Here is a 19,430-nt window from a genome sequence, read left to right as displayed (position 1 = left end):
TGCTGTGTGTCGTTAGAGCGGTGCCGTGTGTCCTGTAGTTAGAGCGGTGCCGTGTGTCCTGTAGTTAGAGCGGTGCCGTGTGTCCTGTAGTTAGAGCGGTGCTGTGTGTCCTGTCGTTAGAGCGGTGCCGTGTGTCCTGTCGTTAGAGCGGTGCCGTGTGTCCTGTCGTTAGAGCGGTGCCGTGTGTCCTGTCGTTAGAGCGGTGCTGTGTGTCCTGTAGTTAGAGCGGTGCCGTGTGTCCTGTAGTTAGAGCGGTGCCGTGTGTCCTGTCGTTAGAGTGGTGCCGTGTGTCCTGTCGTTAGAGCGGTGCCGATTGTCCTGTCGTTAGAGCGGTGCCGTGTGTCCTGTCGTTAGAGCGGTGCCGTGTGTCCTGTCGTTAGAGCGGTGCCGTGTGTCCTGTAGTTAGAGCGGTGCCGTGTGTCCTGTCGTTAGAGCGGTGCCGTGTGTCCTGTCGTTAGAGCGGTGCCGTGTGTCCTGTCGTTAGAGCGGTGCCGTGTGTCCTGTAGTTAGAGCGGTGCCGTGTGTCCTGTCGTTAGAGCGGTGCCGTGTGTCCTGTAGTTAGAGCGGTGCCGTGTGTCCTGTAGTTAGAGCGGTGCCGTGTGTCCTGTAGTTAGAGCGGTGCCGTGTGTCCTGTCGTTAGAGCGGTGCCGTGTGTCCTGTCGTTAGAGCGGTGCCGTGTGTCCTGTAGTTAGAGCGGTGCCGTGTGTCCTGTAGTTAGAGCGGTGCCGTGTGTCCTGTAGTTAGAGCGGTGCCGTGTGTCCTGTCGTTAGAGCGGTGCCGTGTGTCCTGTCGTTAGAGCGGTGCCGTGTGTCCTGTAGTTAGAGCGGTGCCGTGTGTCCTGTCGTTAGAGCGGTGCCGTGTGCCCTGTCGTTAGAGCGGTGCCGTGTGTCCTGTCGTTAGAGCGGTGCCGTGTGTCCTGTCGTTAGAGCGGTGCCGTGTGTCCTGTCGTTAGAGCGGTGCCGTGTGTCCTGTCGTTAGAGCGGTGCCGTGTGTCCTGTCGTTAGAGCGGTGCCGTGTGTCCTGTCGTTAGAGCGGTGCCGTGTGTCGTTAGAGCGGTGCCGTGTGTCCTGTCGTTAGAGCGGTGCCGTGTGTCCTGTCGTTAGAGCGGTGCCGTGTGTCCTGTCGTTAGAGCGGTGCCGTGTGTCCTGTCGTTAGAGCGGTGCCGTGTGTCCTGTAGTTAGAGCGGTGCCGTGTGTCCTGTAGTTAGAGCGGTGCCGTGTGTCCTGTCGTTAGAGCGGTGCCGTGTGTCCTGTCGTTAGAGCGGTGCCGTGTGTCCTGTCGTTAGAGCGGTGCCGTGTGTCCTGTAGTTAGAGCGGTGCCGTGTGTCCTGTAGTTAGAGCGGTGCCGTGTGTCCTGTCGTTAGAGCGGTGCCGTGTGTCCTGTCGTTAGAGCGGTGCCGTGTGTCCTGTCGTTAGAGCGGTGCCGTGTGTCCTGTAGTTAGAGCGGTGCCGTGTGTCGTTAGAGCGGTGCCGTGTGTCGTTAGAGCGGTGCCGTGTGTCCTGTCGTTAGAGCGGTGCCGTGTGTCCTGTCGTTAGAGCGGTGCCGTGTGTCCTGTCGTTAGAGCGGTGCCGTGTGTCCTGTAGTTAGAGCGGTGCCGTGTGTCCTGTAGTTAGAGCGGTGCCGTGTGTCCTGTAGTTAGAGCGGTGCCGTGTGTCCTGTAGTTAGAGCGGTGCTGTGTGTCCTATAGTTAGAGCGGTGCCGTGTGTCCTGTAGTTAGAGCGGTGCCGTGTGTCCTGTAGTTAGAGCGGTGCTGTGTGTCCTGTAGTTAGAGCGGTGCCGTGTGTCCTGTAGTTAGAGCGGTGCCGTGTGTCCTGTAGTTAGAGCGGTGCCGTGTGTCCTGTCGTTAGAGCGGTGCCGTGTGTCCTGTAGTTAGAGCGGTGCCGTGTGTCCTGTCGTTAGAGCGGTGCTGTGTGTCCTGTCGTTAGAGCGGTGCCGTGTGTCCTGTCGTTAGAGCGGTGCTGTGTGTCCTGTCGTTAGAGCGGTGCCGTGTGTCCTGTCGTTAGAGCGGTGCTGTGTGTCCTGTCGTTAGAGCGGTGCCGTGTGTCCTGTCGTTAGAGCGGTGCTGTGTGTCGTTAGAGCGGTGCCGTGTGTCCTGTCGTTAGAGCGGTGCCGTGTGTCCTGTAGTTAGAGCGGTGCAGTGTGTCCTGTAGTTAGAGCGGTGCCGTGTGTCCTGTAGTTAGAGCGGTGCCGTGTGTCCTGTCGTTAGAGCGGTGCTGTGTGTCCTGTAGTTAGAGCGGTGCTGTGTGTCCTGTCGTTAGAGCGGTGCCGTGTGTCCTGTCGTTAGAGCGGTGCCGTGTGTCCTGTAGTTAGAGCGGTGCTGTGTGTCCTGTCGTTAGAGCGGTGCCGTGTGTCCTGTAGTTAGAGCGGTGCCGTGTGTCCTGTAGTTAGAGCGGTGCTGTGTGTCCTGTAGTTAGAGCGGTGCCGTGTGTCCTGTAGTTAGAGCGGTGCCGTGTGTCCTGTCGTTAGAGCGGTGCCGTGTGTCCTGTAGTTAGAGCGGTGCTGTGTGTCGTTAGAGCGGTGCCGTGTGTCCTGTAGTTAGAGCGGTGCTGTGTGTCGTTAGAGCGGTGCCGTGTGTCCTGTCGTTAGAGCGGTGCCGTGTGTCCTGTCGTTAGAGCGGTGCCGTGTGTCCTGTCGTTAGAGCGGTGCCGTGTGTGCTGTCGTTAGAGCGGTGCAGTGTGTCCTGTCGTTAGAGCGGTGCTGTGTGCCCTGTCGTTAGAGCGGTGCCGTGTGTCCTGTCGTTAGAGCGGTGCCGTGTGTCCTGTAGTTAGAGCGGTGCTGTGTGTCCTGTAGTTAGAGCGGTGCCGTGTGTCCTGTAGTTAGAGCGGTGCCGTGTGTCCTGTCGTTAGAGCGGTGCTGTGTGTCCTGTAGTTAGAGCGGTGCCGTGTGTCCTGTAGTTAGAGCGGTGCCGTGTGTCCTGTAGTTAGAGCGGTGCCGTGTGTCCTGTAGTTAGAGCGGTGCCGTGTGTCCTGTAGTTAGAGCGGTGCCGTGTGTCCTGTAGTTAGAGCGGTGCCGTGTGTCCTGTAGTTAGAGCGGTGCTGTGTGTCGTTAGAGCGGTGCCGTGTGTCCTGTCGTTAGAGCGGTGCCGTGTGTCCTGTCGTTAGAGCGGTGCCGTGTGTCCTGTAGTTAGAGCGGTGCTGTGTGTCGTTAGAGCGGTGTCGTGTGTCCTGTAGTTAGAGCGGTGCTGTGTGTCGTTAGAGCGGTGCCGTGTGTCCTGTCGTTAGAGCGGTGCCGTGTGTCCTGTCGTTAGAGCGGTGCCGTGTGTCCTGTCGTTAGAGCGGTGCCGTGTGTCCTGTAGTTAGAGCGGTGCCGTGTGTCCTGTCGTTAGAGCGGTGCCGTGTGTGCTGTCGTTAGAGCGGTGCCGTGTGTCCTGTCTTTAGAGCGGTGCCGTGTGTCCTGTCGTTAGAGCGGTGCCGTGTGTCCTGTCGTTAGAGCGGTGCCGTGTGTCCTGTAGTTAGAGCGGTGCCGTGTGTCCTGTAGTTAGAGCGGTGCCGTGTGTCCTGTAGTTAGAGCGGTGCCGTGTGTCCTGTCGTTAGAGCGGTGCCGTGTGTCCTGTCGTTAGAGCGGTGCCGTGTGTCCTGTAGTTAGAGCGGTGCTGTGTGTCCTGTAGTTAGAGCGGTGCCGTGTGTCCTGTCGTTAGAGCGGTGCCGTGTGTCCTGTCGTTAGAGCGGTGCCGTGTGTCCTGTAGTTAGAGCGGTGCCGTGTGTCCTGTAGTTAGAGCGGTGCCGTGTGTCCTGTCGTTAGAGCGGTGCCGTGTGTCCTGTAGTTAGAGCGGTGCCGTGTGTCCTGTCGTTAGAGCGGTGCCGTGTGTCCTGTCGTTAGAGCGGTGCCGTGTGTCCTGTAGTTAGAGCGGTGCCGTGTGTCCTGTAGTTAGAGCGGTGCCGTGTGTCCTGTCGTTAGAGCGGTGCCGTGTGTCCTGTCGTTAGAGCGGTGCCGTGTGTCCTGTCGTTAGAGCGGTGCCGTGTGTCGTTAGAGCGGTGCCGTGTGTCCTGTAGTTAGAGCGGTGCCGTGTGTCGTTAGAGCGGTGCCGTGTGTCCTGTAGTTAGAGCGGTGCCGTGTGTCGTTAGAGCGGTGCCGTGTGTCCTGTCGTTAGAGCGGTGCCGTGTGTCGTTAGAGCGGTGCCGTGTGTCCTGTAGTTAGAGCGGTGCCGTGTGTCCTGTCGTTAGAGCGGTGCCGTGTGTCCTGTAGTTAGAGCGGTGCTGTGTGTCCTGTAGTTAGAGCGGTGCCGTGTGTCCTGTAGTTAGAGCGGTGCCGTGTGTCCTGTAGTTAGAGCGGTGCAGTGTGTCCTGTCGTTAGAGCGGTGCCGTGTGTCCTGTCGTTAGAGCGGTGCCGTGTGTCCTGTAGTTAGAGCGGTGCAGTGTGTCCTGTCGTTAGAGCGGTGCCGTGTGTCCTGTAGTTAGAGCGGTGCAGTGTGTCCTGTCGTTAGAGCGGTGCCGTGTGTGCTGTCGTTAGAGCGGTGCAGTGTGTCCTGTCGTTAGAGCGGTGCTGTGTGTCCTGTAGTTAGAGCGGTGCCGTGTGTCCTGTCGTTAGAGCGGTGCCGTGTGTCCTGTCGTTAGAGCGGTGCCGTGTGTCCTGTCGTTAGAGCGGTGCCGTGTGTCCTGTCGTTAGAGCGGTGCCGTGTGTCCTGTAGTTAGAGCGGTGCCGTGTGTCCTGTCGTTAGAGCGGTGCCGTGTGTCCTGTAGTTAGAGCGGTGCTGTGTGTCCTGTAGTTAGAGCGGTGCCGTGTGTCCTGTAGTTAGAGCGGTGCCGTGTGTCCTGTCGTTAGAGCGGTGCCGTGTGTCCTGTCGTTAGAGCGGTGCCGTGTGTCCTGTCGTTAGAGCGGTGCCGTGTGTCCTGTCTTTAGAGCGGTGCCGTGTGTCCTGTCGTTAGAGCGGTGCCGTGTGTCCTGTCGTTAGAGCGGTGCCGTGTGTCCTGTAGTTAGAGCGGTGCCGTGTGTCCTGTCGTTAGAGCGGTGCCGTGTGTCCTGTAGTTAGAGCGGTGCCGTGTGTCCTGTAGTTAGAGCGGTGCCGTGTGTCCTGTAGTTAGAGCGGTGCTGTGTGTCCTGTAGTTAGAGCGGTGCCGTGTGTCCTGTCGTTAGAGCGGTGCCGTGTGTCCTGTCGTTAGAGCGGTGCTGTGTGTCCTGTCGTTAGAGCGGTGCCGTGTGTCCTGTAGTTAGAGCGGTGCCGTGTGTCCTGTCGTTAGAGCGGTGCCGTGTGTCCTGTAGTTAGAGCGGTGCCGTGTGTCCTGTCGTTAGAGCGGTGCCGTGTGTCCTGTAGTTAGAGCGGTGCTGTGTGTCCTGTAGTTAGAGCGGTGCCGTGTGTCCTGTAGTTAGAGCGGTGCCGTGTGTCCTGTCGTTAGAGCGGTGCCGTGTGTCCTGTCGTTAGAGCGGTGCCGTGTGTCCTGTAGTTAGAGCGGTGCCGTGTGTCCTGTCGTTAGAGCGGTGCCGTGTGTCCTGTAGTTAGAGCGGTGCTGTGTGTCCTGTAGTTAGAGCGGTGCCGTGTGTCCTGTAGTTAGAGCGGTGCCGTGTGTCCTGTCGTTAGAGCGGTGCCGTGTGTCCTGTCGTTAGAGCGGTGCCGTGTGTCCTGTCGTTAGAGCGGTGCCGTGTGTCCTGTAGTTAGAGCGGTGCCGTGTGTCCTGTAGTTAGAGCGGTGCCGTGTGTCCTGTCGTTAGAGCGGTGCCGTGTGTCCTGTCGTTAGAGCGGTGCCGTGTGTCCTGTCGTTAGAGCGGTGCTGTGTGTCCTGTCGTTAGAGCGGTGCCGTGTGTCCTGTCGTTAGAGCGGTGCCGTGTGTCCTGTCGTTAGAGCGGTGCCGTGTGTCCTGTAGTTAGAGCGGTGCTGTGTGTCCTGTAGTTAGAGCGGTGCCGTGTGTCCTGTAGTTAGAGCGGTGCTGTGTGTCCTGTCGTTAGAGCGGTGCCGTGTGTCCTGTAGTTAGAGCGGTGCCGTGTGTCCTGTCGTTAGAGCGGTGCCGTGTGTCCTGTCGTTAGAGCGGTGCCGTGTGTCGTTAGAGCGGTGCCGTGTGTCCTGTAGTTAGAGCGGTGCCGTGTGTCCTGTCGTTAGAGCGGTGCTGTGTGTCCTGTAGTTAGAGCGGTGCCGTGTGTCCTGTAGTTAGAGCGGTGCTGTGTGTCCTGTAGTTAGAGCGGTGCCGTGTGTCCTGTCGTTAGAGCGGTGCCGTGTGTCCTGTAGTTAGAGCGGTGCCGTGTGTCCTGTAGTTAGAGCGGTGCCGTGTGTCCTGTAGTTAGAGCGGTGCCGTGTGTCCTGTAGTTAGAGCGGTGCCGTGTGTCCTGTAGTTAGAGCGGTGCCGTGTGTCCTGTCGTTAGAGCGGTGCCGTGTGTCCTGTCGTTAGAGCGGTGCCGTGTGTCCTGTAGTTAGAGCGGTGCTGTGTGTCCTGTCGTTAGAGCGGTGCCGTGTGTCCTGTAGTTAGAGCGGTGCTGTGTGTCCTGTAGTTAGAGCGGTGCCGTGTGTCCTGTCGTTAGAGCGGTGCCGTGTGTCCTGTAGTTAGAGCGGTGCCGTGTGTCCTGTAGTTAGAGCGGTGCCGTGTGTCCTGTAGTTAGAGCGGTGCCGTGTGTCCTGTCGTTAGAGCGGTGCCGTGTGTCCTGTCGTTAGAGCGGTGCCGTGTGTCCTGTCGTTAGAGCGGTGCCGTGTGTCCTGTCGTTAGAGCGGTGCCGTGTGTCCTGTAGTTAGAGCGGTGCCGTGTGTCCTGTCGTTAGAGCGGTGCCGTGTGTCGTTAGAGCGGTGCCGTGTGTCCTGTAGTTAGAGCGGTGCCGTGTGTCCTGTCGTTAGAGCGGTGCCGTGTGTCCTGTAGTTAGAGCGGTGCCGTGTGTCCTGTCGTTAGAGCGGTGCCGTGTGTCCTGTAGTTAGAGCGGTGCCGTGTGTCCTGTAGTTAGAGCGGTGCCGTGTGTCCTGTAGTTAGAGCGGTGCCGTGTGTCCTGTAGTTAGAGCGGTGCCGTGTGTCCTGTCGTTAGAGCGGTGCCGTGTGTCCTGTAGTTAGAGCGGTGCCGTGTGTCCTGTAGTTAGAGCGGTGCCGTGTGTCCTGTCGTTAGAGCGGTGCCGTGTGTCCTGTCGTTAGAGCGGTGCCGTGTGTCCTGTAGTTAGAGCGGTGCCGTGTGTCCTGTCGTTAGAGCGGTGCCGTGTGTCGTTAGAGCGGTGCCGTGTGTCCTGTAGTTAGAGCGGTGCTGTGTGTCCTGTCGTTAGAGCGGTGCCGTGTGTCCTGTAGTTAGAGCGGTGCTGTGTGTCCTGTAGTTAGAGCGGTGCCGTGTGTCCTGTAGTTAGAGCGGTGCCGTGTGTGCTGTCGTTAGAGCGGTGCTGTGTGTCCTGTCGTTAGAGCGGTGCTGTGTGTCCTGTAGTTAGAGCGGTGCCGTGTGTCCTGTCGTTAGAGCGGTGCTGTGTGTCCTGTAGTTAGAGCGGTGCTGTGTGTCCTGTCGTTAGAGCGGTGCCGTGTGTCCTGTAGTTAGAGCGGTGCCGTGTGTCCTGTCGTTAGAGCGGTGCCGTGTGTCCTGTCGTTAGAGCGGTGCCGTGTGTCGTTAGAGCGGTGCTGTGTGTCCTGTAGTTAGAGCGGTGCCGTGTGTCCTGTCGTTAGAGCGGTGCCGTGTGTCCTGTCGTTAGAGCGGTGCCGTGTGTCGTTAGAGCGGTGCTGTGTGTCCTGTCGTTAGAGCGGTGCCGTGTGTCCTGTAGTTAGAGCGGTGCCGTGTGTCCTGTAGTTAGAGCGGTGCCGTGTGTCCTGTCGTTAGAGCGGTGCCGTGTGTCCTGTAGTTAGAGCGGTGCTGTGTGTCCTGTCGTTAGAGCGGTGCCGTGTGTCCTGTAGTTAGAGAGGTGCCGTGTGTCCTGTCGTTAGAGCGGTGCCGTGTGTCCTGTCGTTAGAGCGGTGCCGTGTGTCCTGTCGTTAGAGCGGTGCCGTGTGTCCTGTCGTTAGAGCGGTGCCGTGTGTCCTGTCGTTAGAGCGGTGCCGTGTGTCCTGTCGTTAGAGCGGTGCCGTGTGTCCTGTCGTTAGAGCGGTGCCGTGTGTCCTGTAGTTAGAGCGGTGCTGTGTGTCCTGTAGTTAGAGCGGTGCCGTGTGTCCTGTCGTTAGAGCGGTGCCGTGTGTCCTGTAGTTAGAGCGGTGCCGTGTGTCCTGTAGTTAGAGCGGTGCCGTGTGTCCTGTAGTTAGAGCGGTGCCGTGTGTCCTGTCGTTAGAGCGGTGCCGTGTGTCCTGTCGTTAGAGCGGTGCCGTGTGTCCTGTCGTTAGAGCGGTGCCGTGTGTCCTGTCGTTAGAGCGGTGCCGTGTGTCCTGTAGTTAGAGCGGTGCCGTGTGTCCTGTCGTTAGAGCGGTGCCGTGTGTCGTTAGAGCGGTGCCGTGTGTCCTGTAGTTAGAGCGGTGCCGTGTGTCCTGTCGTTAGAGCGGTGCCGTGTGTCCTGTAGTTAGAGCGGTGCCGTGTGTCCTGTCGTTAGAGCGGTGCCGTGTGTCCTGTAGTTAGAGCGGTGCCGTGTGTCCTGTAGTTAGAGCGGTGCCGTGTGTCCTGTAGTTAGAGCGGTGCCGTGTGTCCTGTAGTTAGAGCGGTGCCGTGTGTCCTGTCGTTAGAGCGGTGCCGTGTGTCCTGTAGTTAGAGCGGTGCCGTGTGTCCTGTAGTTAGAGCGGTGCCGTGTGTCCTGTCGTTAGAGCGGTGCCGTGTGTCCTGTCGTTAGAGCGGTGCCGTGTGTCCTGTAGTTAGAGCGGTGCCGTGTGTCCTGTCGTTAGAGCGGTGCCGTGTGTCGTTAGAGCGGTGCCGTGTGTCCTGTAGTTAGAGCGGTGCTGTGTGTCCTGTCGTTAGAGCGGTGCCGTGTGTCCTGTAGTTAGAGCGGTGCCGTGTGTCCTGTAGTTAGAGCGGTGCCGTGTGTCCTGTAGTTAGAGCGGTGCCGTGTGTGCTGTCGTTAGAGCGGTGCTGTGTGTCCTGTCGTTAGAGCGGTGCTGTGTGTCCTGTAGTTAGAGCGGTGCCGTGTGTCCTGTCGTTAGAGCGGTGCTGTGTGTCCTGTAGTTAGAGCGGTGCTGTGTGTCCTGTCGTTAGAGCGGTGCCGTGTGTCCTGTAGTTAGAGCGGTGCCGTGTGTCCTGTAGTTAGAGCGGTGCCGTGTGTCCTGTCGTTAGAGCGGTGCCGTGTGTCCTGTCGTTAGAGCGGTGCCGTGTGTCGTTAGAGCGGTGCTGTGTGTCCTGTAGTTAGAGCGGTGCCGTGTGTCCTGTCGTTAGAGCGGTGCCGTGTGTCCTGTCGTTAGAGCGGTGCCGTGTGTCGTTAGAGCGGTGCTGTGTGTCCTGTCGTTAGAGCGGTGCCGTGTGTCCTGTAGTTAGAGCGGTGCCGTGTGTCCTGTAGTTAGAGCGGTGCCGTGTGTCCTGTCGTTAGAGCGGTGCCGTGTGTCCTGTAGTTAGAGCGGTGCTGTGTGTCCTGTCGTTAGAGCGGTGCCGTGTGTCCTGTAGTTAGAGAGGTGCCGTGTGTCCTGTCGTTAGAGCGGTGCCGTGTGTCCTGTCGTTAGAGCGGTGCCGTGTGTCCTGTCGTTAGAGCGGTGCCGTGTGTCCTGTCGTTAGAGCGGTGCCGTGTGTCCTGTCGTTAGAGCGGTGCCGTGTGTCCTGTCGTTAGAGCGGTGCCGTGTGTCCTGTCGTTAGAGCGGTGCCGTGTGTCCTGTCGTTAGAGCGGTGCCGTGTGTCCTGTCGTTAGAGCGGTGCCGTGTGTCCTGTCGTTAGAGCGGTGCCGTGTGTCCTGTAGTTAGAGCGGTGCTGTGTGTCCTGTCGTTAGAGCGGTGCTGTGTGTCCTGTAGTTAGAGCAGATCTATACTAAATCAGTGTGTGTGGAGGCTTTATAACCTTCTCTCTCCCTCTATCTCCCCCCTCTCCCCCTCTATCTCTCCCCCCCCCCTCTTTCTCTCTCCCTCTATCTCCCCCTCTATCTCTCCCCCTCTCCCCCTCTATCTCTCCCCCCCTCCCCCGCCCTCTCCCCCTCTATCTCCCTCCCCCTCTCTCTCTCTCCCCCTCTGTCTCTCCCCCCTCTCCCCCCCTCCCCCGCCCTCTCCCCCTCTATCTCCCTCCCCCTCTATCTCCCTCCCCCTCTCTCTCTCTCCCCCTCTGTCTCTCCCCCCTCTCCCCCTCTATCTCTCCCCCCTCCCCCGCCCTCTCCCCCCACTCCCCCTCTCTCTCACCCCTCTCTCTCTCCCCCCTCTATCTCCCCCTCTATCTCTCCCCCTCTCCCCCTCTATCTCTCCCCCCCTCCCCCGCCCTCTCCCCCTCTATCTCCCTCCCCCTCTCTCTCTCTCCCCCTCTGTCTCTCCCCCTCTCCCCCCCTCCCCCGCCCTCTCCCCCTCTATCTCCCTCCCCCTCTATCTCCCTCCCCCTCTCTCTCTCTCCCCCTCTGTCTCTCCCCCCTCTCCCCCTCTATCTCTCCCCCCTCCCCCGCCCTCTCCCCCCACTCCCCCTCTCTCTCACCCCTCTCTCTCTCCCCCCTCTATCTCCCCCTCTATCTCTCCCCCTCTCCCCCTCTATCTCTCCCCCCTCCCCCGCCCTCTCCCCCTCTATCTCCCTCCCCCTCTATCTCCCTCCCCCTCTCTCTCTCCCCCCCTCTGTCTCTCCCCCTCTGTCTCCCCCCCCCCCCCCCCCACCCAGGTCCCTAGCTGATGTGGATAGTGATGGAAGGATGGACCAACTAGAGTTCTCTATCGCCATGAAGCTGATTAAACTGATGCTGCAGGGGCGGGGCCTTCCCCCCTCTCTACCAATCAGCATGAAGCAGCCACCCACTGCCACGCCCACCTCCATTATGAAGTCATCAGCATGCTTCGGTAGGGCCAGACCGATGGTGACCTCAGTGATCAGGGCCCGTATTCATAAAGAGTCATTAGGAGTGGTGATCTAGGATCAAGTCATAAAGAGTCATTAGGAGTGGTGATCTAGGATCAGGTCATAAAGAGTCTCAGTAGGAGTGGTGATCTAGGATCAGGTCATAAAGAGTCTCAGTAGGAGTGGTGATCTAGGATCAGGTCATAAAGAGTCTCAGTAGGAGTGGTGATCTAGGATCAGGTCATAAAGAGTCTCAGTAGGAGTGGTGATCTAGGATCAGGTCATAAAGAGTCTCAGTAGGAGTGGTGATCTAGGATCAGGTCATAAAGAGTCTCAGTAGGAGTGGTGATCTAGGATCAGGTCATAAAGAGTCATTAGGAGTGGTGATCTAGGATCAAGTCATAAAGAGTCTCAGTAGGAGTGGTGATCTAGGATCAGGTCATTAAGAGTCATTAGGAGTGGTGATCTAGGATCAGGTCATAAAGAGTCATTAGGAGTGGTGATCTAGGATCAGGTCATAAAGAGTCATTAGGAGTGGTGATCTAGGATCAGGTCATAAAGAGTCATTAGGAGTGGTGATCTAGGATCAGGTCATAAAGAGTCATTAGGAGTGGTGATCTAGGATCAGGTCATAAAGAGTCATTAGGAGTGGTGATCTAGGATCAGGTCATAAAGAGTCATTAGGAGTGGTGATCTAGGATCAGGTCATAAAGAGTCATTAGGAGTGGTGATCTAGGATCAGGTCCGCTCTCTAATTCATTATGATGTAAAACTGATTCTAGATCACCACTCCTACTCTGAGATGTTTTGAGAATATGTGGGACAGTGGGATAATGTCATTCTCTCTCCCTCCACAGGTATGGGCTCGATGCCAAATCTGTTCGTCGGCATGCCCGTCCTGACCCCGATGCCCATTAACCCCACCCTGACCTCTGTGCCCTCCCTGGTTCCCATGACGATGCCCCTGGCCAATGGCAACTCCAGCCTCCTCAACCCATCTCCATATAGCACCACTCCAGGTAAATATAGTGCAAAATAATATATAATATATATATAATATATAATACCTACATAAAATATATAATACCTACCTACACGGCTTTGAAATGCCCAATTCCAATTTAAAAAGGGGACGGGGCTAAGGGTCGGTTTGGCATTTGGCAAAGGACATAGTAGTAGACGTATAGTTTTCTAGTTCTGGGTCTCAGCCACAAGTTATTCATTGTATTATACAGTGAAATGTGAAGGGGTTTTAACAAGTCCAATACAGCAAATGAAAGATAAACATCTTGTTAATCTACCCATCGTGTCCGATTTAAAAAAATGTTTTACAGCGAAAACACAACGTAACATGTTAGGTCACCGCCAAGTCCAAAAAACACACAGCCATTTTCCCAGCCAAAGACAGGAGTCACAAAAAGCAGAAATAGATATAAAATGAATCACTAACATTTGATGATCTTCATCAGATGACACTCATAGGACAACATGTTACACAATACATGTATGTTTTGTTCGATAATGTGCATATTTATATCCAAAAATCTCAGTTTACATTGGCGCCATGTTCAGAAATGCCTCCAAAATATCCTGAGAAATTGCAGAGAGCCACATCAAATAACAGAAATACTCATCATAAACTTTGATGAAAGATACATGTTTTACACAGAATTAAAGATACACTTGTTCTTAATGCAACCGCTGTGTCAGATTTCAAAAAAACTTTACGGAAAAAGCACACCATGCAATAATCTGAGACGGCGCTCAGATATAAACAACATTTCTCCGCCATGTTGGAGTCAACAGAAATACGGAATTACATCATAAATATTCCCTTACCTTTGATGATCTTCATCAGAATGCACTCCCAGGAATCCTAGTTCCACAATAAATTGTTGTTTTGTTCGATAATGTCCGGTATTTATGTCCAAGTAGCTACTTTTGCTAGCACGTTTAGTACACATGTCCAAAAGCTCGCGCAGGTCCAGTCGAACTCGGACGAAAACTTCAAAAAGTTATATTACAGGTCGAATAAACTGGTCAAACTAAGTAGAGAATCAATCTTCAGGATATTGTTATCATAAATATCCAATAACGTTCCAACCGGAGCATTCCTTTGTGTCTACAGAAGTAATGGAACGCAAGGCGATATCAAGTGGAATGCGCATGACTAGGACCTGGCATTCTGCCAGACCACTGACTGAAAGAGTTCCCATCCGGCCCCACATCACACTAGAAGCTTCATTCAACGTTCTACAGACTGTTGACATCTAGTGGAAGGCGTAGGAAGTGCAAACAGATTCATATCCCACAGTGTTTTCAATAGGCAATGAGTTGAAAATCGACCAGCCTCAGAATTCTCACTTCCTGTTTGGAAGTTTGCCTTCCACATGAGTTCTGTTATACTCACAGACATCATTCAAACAGTTTTAGAAACTTCAGAGTGTTTTCTATCCAATAGTAATAATAATATGCATATATTAGCATCTGGGACAGAGTAGGAGGCAGTTCACTCTGGGCACGCTATTCATCCAAAGTGAAAATTCTGCCCCCTATCCCTAAAAAGCCACTCGAGTGTTGCTTTAGCAGTATGCTTAGGGTCATTGTCCTGCTCGAAGGTGAACATCTGTCCCAGTCTCAAATCTCTGGAAGACTGAAACAGGTTTCCATCAAGAATTTCCCTGTATTTAGCGCCATCCATCATTCCTTCAATTCTGACTAGTTTCCTAGTCCCTGGCAATTACAAATATCCACACAGCATGATGCTGCCACCACCATGCTTCACTGTGGGGATGGGGTTCTCGGGGTGATGAGAAGTGTTGGGTTTGTGCCAGACATAGCGTTGTCCTTGATGGCCAAAATGCAACATTTTTGTTTCATCTGACAAGAGAACCTTCTTTCATATGTTTTGGGACTCTCCCTCATGCCTTTTCAATCAAATTTGTCTTTTGTGGATTGGGGTGATCAGTCCTTGGTTTCAAATATTGGGGAAGATGCCAAAGCTGAGGATGATAAAGAGTTTAAGCCAATTAGAAATGGTGGTCTTTATATTTTATAATTTCATCATCACCACAGGCCTATTTCAAAAATCCAAATCATATCAAATTGTATTAGTCACGTGTGCCAAATACAACAGGTTTAGATCTTACAGGGAAATGCTTACTTACAAGCCCTTAACCAACAATGGTTTAAAGTTTACAAATAATGAATAAGAAATAAAAGTAACAATTAGTTAAAGAGCAGCAATAAAATAACAATATTGTAACTATATACAGGGGAGTACCGGTACAGAGTCAATGTGGAGGCTATATACAGGGGGTACTGGTACAGAGTCAATGTGGAGGCTATATACAGGGGGTACCGGTACAGAGTTGATGTGGAGGCTATATACAGGGGGGTACCGGTACAGAGTCAATGTGGAGGCTATATACAGGGTGTTACGGTACAGAGTCAATGTGGAGGCTATATACAGGGGGTACCGGTACAGAGTCAATGTGGAGGCTATATACAGGGGGTACCGGTACAGAGTCAATGTGGAGGCTATATACAGGGGGTACCGGTACAGAGTTGATGTGGAGGCTATATACAGGGGGTACCGGTACAGAGTCAATGTGGAGGCTATATACAGGGGGTACCGGTACAGAGTTGATGTGGAGGCTATATACAGGGGGTACCGGTACAGAGTCAATGTGGAGGCTATATACAGGGGGTACTGGTACAGAGTCAATGTGGAGGCTATATACAGGGGGGTACCGGTACAGAGTCAATGTGGAGGCTATATACAGGGGGTACCGGTACAGAGTCAATGTGGAGGCTATATACAGGGGGTACCGGTACAGAGTCAATGTGGAGGCTATATACAGGGGGTAACGGTACAGAGTCAATGTGGAGGCTATATACAGGGGGGTACCGGTACAGAGTCAATGTGGAGGCTATATACAGGGGGTACCGGTACAGAGTCAATGTGGAGGCTATATACAGGGGGTACCGGTACAGAGTTGATGTGGAGGCTATATACAGGGGGTACCGGTACAGAGTCAATGTGGAGGCTATATACAGGGGGTACCGGTACAGAGTTGATGTGGAGGCTATATACAGGGGGTACCGGTACAGAGTCAATGTGGAGGCTATATACAGGGGGTACTGGTACAGAGTCAATGTGGAGGCTATATACAGGGGGGTACCGGTACAGAGTCAATGTGGAGGCTATATACAGGGTGTTACGGTACAGAGTCAATGTGGAGGCTATATACAGGGGGTACCGGTACAGAGTCAATGTGGAGGCTATATACAGGGGGTACCGGTACAGAGTCAATGTGGAGGCTATATACAGGGGGTACCGGTACAGACTCAATGTGGAGGCACTGGTTAGTCCAGGTTTGGGTTGAAGAATCCAGTGGGTTCTGTAATCTTTAATAGTTATTTTAAATATTTGTAATTGATGATGTATATGTTTTTGCTGTTTGTTCTTTGTTATAGAGCCAAAAAGATTGGAGAAGTGGTTTACCCATACATCTCCGTTTTCGATAGATAACTCTCTCTCTCTCTCTCTTCTCTCTTCTCTTCTCTCTCCCTCTCTCGCTCTCTCGCTCTCTCTCCTCTCCCCCTCTCTATCTCTCTCTCCTCTCCCCCTCTCTATCTCTCACTCCTCTCCCCCTCTCTCTCTCCTCGCTCGCTCACCTTCTCTTCTGCTCTCTCTCCTTTCCCCCTCTCTCTCTCCTCGCTCTCTCACCTTCTCTTCTGCTCTCCTCTTCCTCTCTCTCTCTCTCCCTCCCTCCAGCACTCCCTCTGTCCTGCTTCTCCTCTCCAATGGCATTCTCTCCATCCGCTGGGATCTCCAAGGCTAACTCCCTATTGGATCTGTCCTCTAGCAGGTAACAACAGGCTAACTTCCTATTGGATCTGTCCTCTAGCAGGAAGTGAGAGTGTATAAACATCAGTAGACAGTCTGACTCACCTCACCTGTACTGTGTCGGTATTACCAACAGAGGTGTGTGTGTGTGTGTGTGTGTGTGTGTGTGTGTGTGTGTGTGTACGTATATGCGCACGCACGCCAGGGTTACCACTGTCGGTAAAAAATTGAAAAGCGCAAAAAAACTATTGTTGGGGAGAAGAAGAAATACTGAAATACATAATGCTTTATAGCCTCTACACTGATGGACATAATGCTTTATAGCCTCTACACTGATGGACATAATGCTTTATAGCCTCTACACTGATGGACATAATGCTTTATAGCCTCTACACTGATGGACATAATGCTTTATAACCTCTACACTGATGGACATAATGCTTTATAGCCTCTACACTGATGGACATAATGCTTTATAGCCTCTACACTGATGGACATAATGCTTTATAGCCTCTACACTGATGGACATAATGCTTTATAACCTCTACACTGATGGACATAATGCTTTATAACCTCTACACTGATGGACATAATGCTTTATAGCCTCTACACTGATGGACATAATGCTTTATAGCCTCTACACTGATGGTCATAATGCTTTATAGCCTCTTCACTGATGGACATAATGCTTTATAACCTCTACACTGATGGACATAATGCTTTATAACCTCTACGCTGATGGACATAATGCTTTATAGCCTCTACACTGGTGGACATAATGCTTTATAGCCTCTACACTGATGGACATAATGCTTTATAGCCTCTACACTGGTGGACATAATGCTTTATAACCTCTACACTGATGGACATAATGCTTTATAGCCTCTACACTGATGGACATAATGCTTTATAGCCTCTACACTGATGGACATAATGCTTTATAGCCTCTACACTGATGGACATAATGCTTTATAGCCTCTACACTGATGGACATAATGCTTTATAGCCTCTACACTGGTGGACATAATGCTTTATAGCCTCTACACTGATGGACATAATGCTTTATAGCCTCTACACTGGTGGACATAATGCTTTATAACCTCTACACTGATGGACATAATGCTTTATAGCCTCTACACTGATGGACATAATGCTTTATAGCCTCTACACTGATGGACATAATGCTTTATAGCCTCTACACTGATGGACATAATGCTTTATAGCCTCTACACTGATGGACATAATGCTTTATAGCCTCTACACTGGTGGACATAATGCTTTATAGCCTCTACACTGATGGACATAATGCTTTATAGCCTCTACACTGGTGGACATAATGCTTTATAGCCTCTACACTGATGAACATACCATTTGATGGAAAACATTTGACTGGTCATGCTAATCGATCTCTAGGTTAATTTGCACAATTTAGTGGAATTAAATTGTTGCATGTTTAGGCTACAGCATTTTCGTTATGCATCTTATTTATTCACACGCGTACATCATACAGATGCAGAGCTTTTAAACAGATGATCTCTAACCCTAACCCTAACCTACTGCATCTCAGACAGAGCTGCTGCTACTGCATCTTAGACCTACTGCATATCATACCTACCTGCATATCAGAACGCCGCAGCCCGTCTGGTGTTCAACCTTCCCAAGTTCTCTCACGTCACCCCGCTCCTCCGCTCTCTCCACTGGCTTCCAGTTGAAGCTCGCATCCGCTACAAGACCATGGTGCTTGCCTACGGAGCTGTGAGGGGAACGGCACCTCCGTACCTTCAGGCTCTGATCAGGCCCTACACCCAAACAAGGGCACTGCGTTCATCCACCTCTGGCCTGCTCGCCTCCCTACCACTGAGGAAGTACAGTTCCCGCTCAGCCCAGTCAAAACTGTTCGCTGCTCTGGCCCCCCAATGGTGGAACAAACTCCCCCACGACGTCAGGACAGCGGAGTCAATCACCACCTTCCGGAGACACCTGAAACCCCACCTCTTTAAGGAATACCTAGGATAGGATAAAGTAATCCTTCTGACCCCCCCCCCCCCCCCCCCCTTTAAAAGATTTAGATGCACTATTGTAAAGTGGCTGTTCCACTGGATGTCATAAGGTGAATGCACCAATTTGTAAGTCGCTCTGGATAAGAGCGTCTGCTAAATTACTTAAATGTAAATGTAAATGTAGTGCATCTAGAACAGAGCTGCTGCTACTGCATCTAGAACAGAGCTGCTGCTACTGCATCTCATACAGAGCTGCTGCTACTGCATCTCAGACAGAGCTGCTGCTACTGCATCTCAGACAGAGCTGCTGCTACTGCATCTAGAACAGAGCTGCTGCTACTGCATCTCATACAGAGCTGCTGCTACTGCATCTCAGACAGAGCTGCTGCTACTGCATCTAGAACAGAGCTGCTGCTACTGCATCTCATACAGAGCTGCTGCTACTGCATCTCAGACAGAGCTGCTGCTACTGCATCTTATACAGAGCTGCTGCTACTGCATCTCATACAGAGCTGCTGCTACTGCATCTAGAACAGAGCTGCTGCTACTGCATCTAGAACAGAGCTGCTGCTACTGCATCTAGAACAGAGCTGCTGCTACTGCATCTCATACAGAGCTGCTGCTACTGCATCTCAGACAGAGCTGCTGCTACTGCATCTAGAACAGAGCTGCTGCTACTGCATCTCATACAGAGCTGCTTCTACTGCATCTCATACCTACTGCATCTCAGACAGAGCTGCTGCTACTGCATCTAGGACAGAGCTGCTGCTACTGCATCTAGGACAGAGCTGCTGCTACTGCATCTCATACAGAGCTGCTGCTACTGCATCTCAGACAGAGCTATTCCTACCTCATCTCATACAGAGCTGCTGCTACTGCATCTCAGACAGAGCTACTCCTACTGCATCTCATACAGAGCTACTCCTACTGCATCTCATACAGAGCTGCTGCTACTGCATCTCATACAGAGCTGCTGCTACTGCATCTCAGACAGAGCTGCTGCTACTGCATCTCAGACAGAGCTGCTGCTACTGCATCTCATACAGAGCTGCTGCTACTGCATCTCATACAGAGCTGCTGCTACTGCATCTCAGAAAGAGCTGCTGCTACTGCATCTCAGACAGAGCTGCTGCTACTGCATCTTATACAGAGCTGCTGCTACTGCATCTTATACAGAGCTGCTGCTACTGCATCTAGAACAGAGCTGCTGCTACTGCATCTCATACAGAGCTGCTGCTACTGCATCTCAGACAGAGCTGCTGCTACTGCATCTAGAACAGAGCTGCTGCTACTGCATCTCATACAGAGCTGCTGCTACTGCATCTCAGACAGAGCTGCTGCTACTGCATCTTATACAGAGCTGCTGCTACTGCATCTCATACAGAGCTGCTGCTACTGCATCTAGAACAGAGCTGCTGCTACTGCATCTAGAACAGAGCTGCTGCTACTGCATCTAGAACAGAGCTGCTGCTACTGCATCTCATACAGAGCTGCTGCTACTGCATCTCAGACAGAGCTGCTGCTACTGCATCTAGAACAGAGCTGCTGCTACTGCATCTCATACAGAGCTGCTGCTACTGCATCTCATACCTACTGCATCTCAGACAGAGCTGCTGCTACTGCATCTAGGACAGCGCTGCTGCTACTGCATCTAGGACAGAGCTGCTGCTACTGCATCTCATACAGAGCTGCTGCTACTGCATCTAGAACAGAGCTGCTGCTACTGCATCTAGAACAGAGCTGCTGCTACTGCATCTAGGACAGAGCTGCTGCTACTGCATCTAGGACAGAGCTGCTGCTACTGCATCTAGGACAGAGCTGCTGCTACTGCATCTT

The 19,430-nt window shown here is 53.0% G+C and overlaps 1 protein-coding gene across 6 annotated transcripts in view; it reads left to right on the top strand.

Moving 5' to 3' along the window:
* LOC139555922 (intersectin-2-like) overlaps window positions 1-19,430 on the top strand; it is a 129,047-nt gene that overhangs the window by 20,949 nt on the left and 88,668 nt on the right. For all 6 annotated transcript variants that reach the window (XM_071369297.1, XM_071369299.1, XM_071369300.1 and 3 more), the window contains 3 exons: window positions 10,569-10,744; window positions 11,600-11,761; window positions 15,523-15,616. In XM_071369297.1, coding sequence (XP_071225398.1) covers window positions 10,569-10,744; window positions 11,600-11,761; window positions 15,523-15,616 — 432 coding nt within the window. The remainder of the gene's footprint in view (window positions 1-10,568; window positions 10,745-11,599; window positions 11,762-15,522; window positions 15,617-19,430) is intronic.

Source organism: Salvelinus alpinus, chromosome 27, assembly GCF_045679555.1.
Source record: "Salvelinus alpinus chromosome 27, SLU_Salpinus.1, whole genome shotgun sequence".
NCBI classification, from domain to species: Eukaryota; Metazoa; Chordata; class Actinopteri; order Salmoniformes; family Salmonidae; genus Salvelinus; species Salvelinus alpinus.
This window is presented reverse-complemented; position numbering and strand designations above follow the sequence as displayed.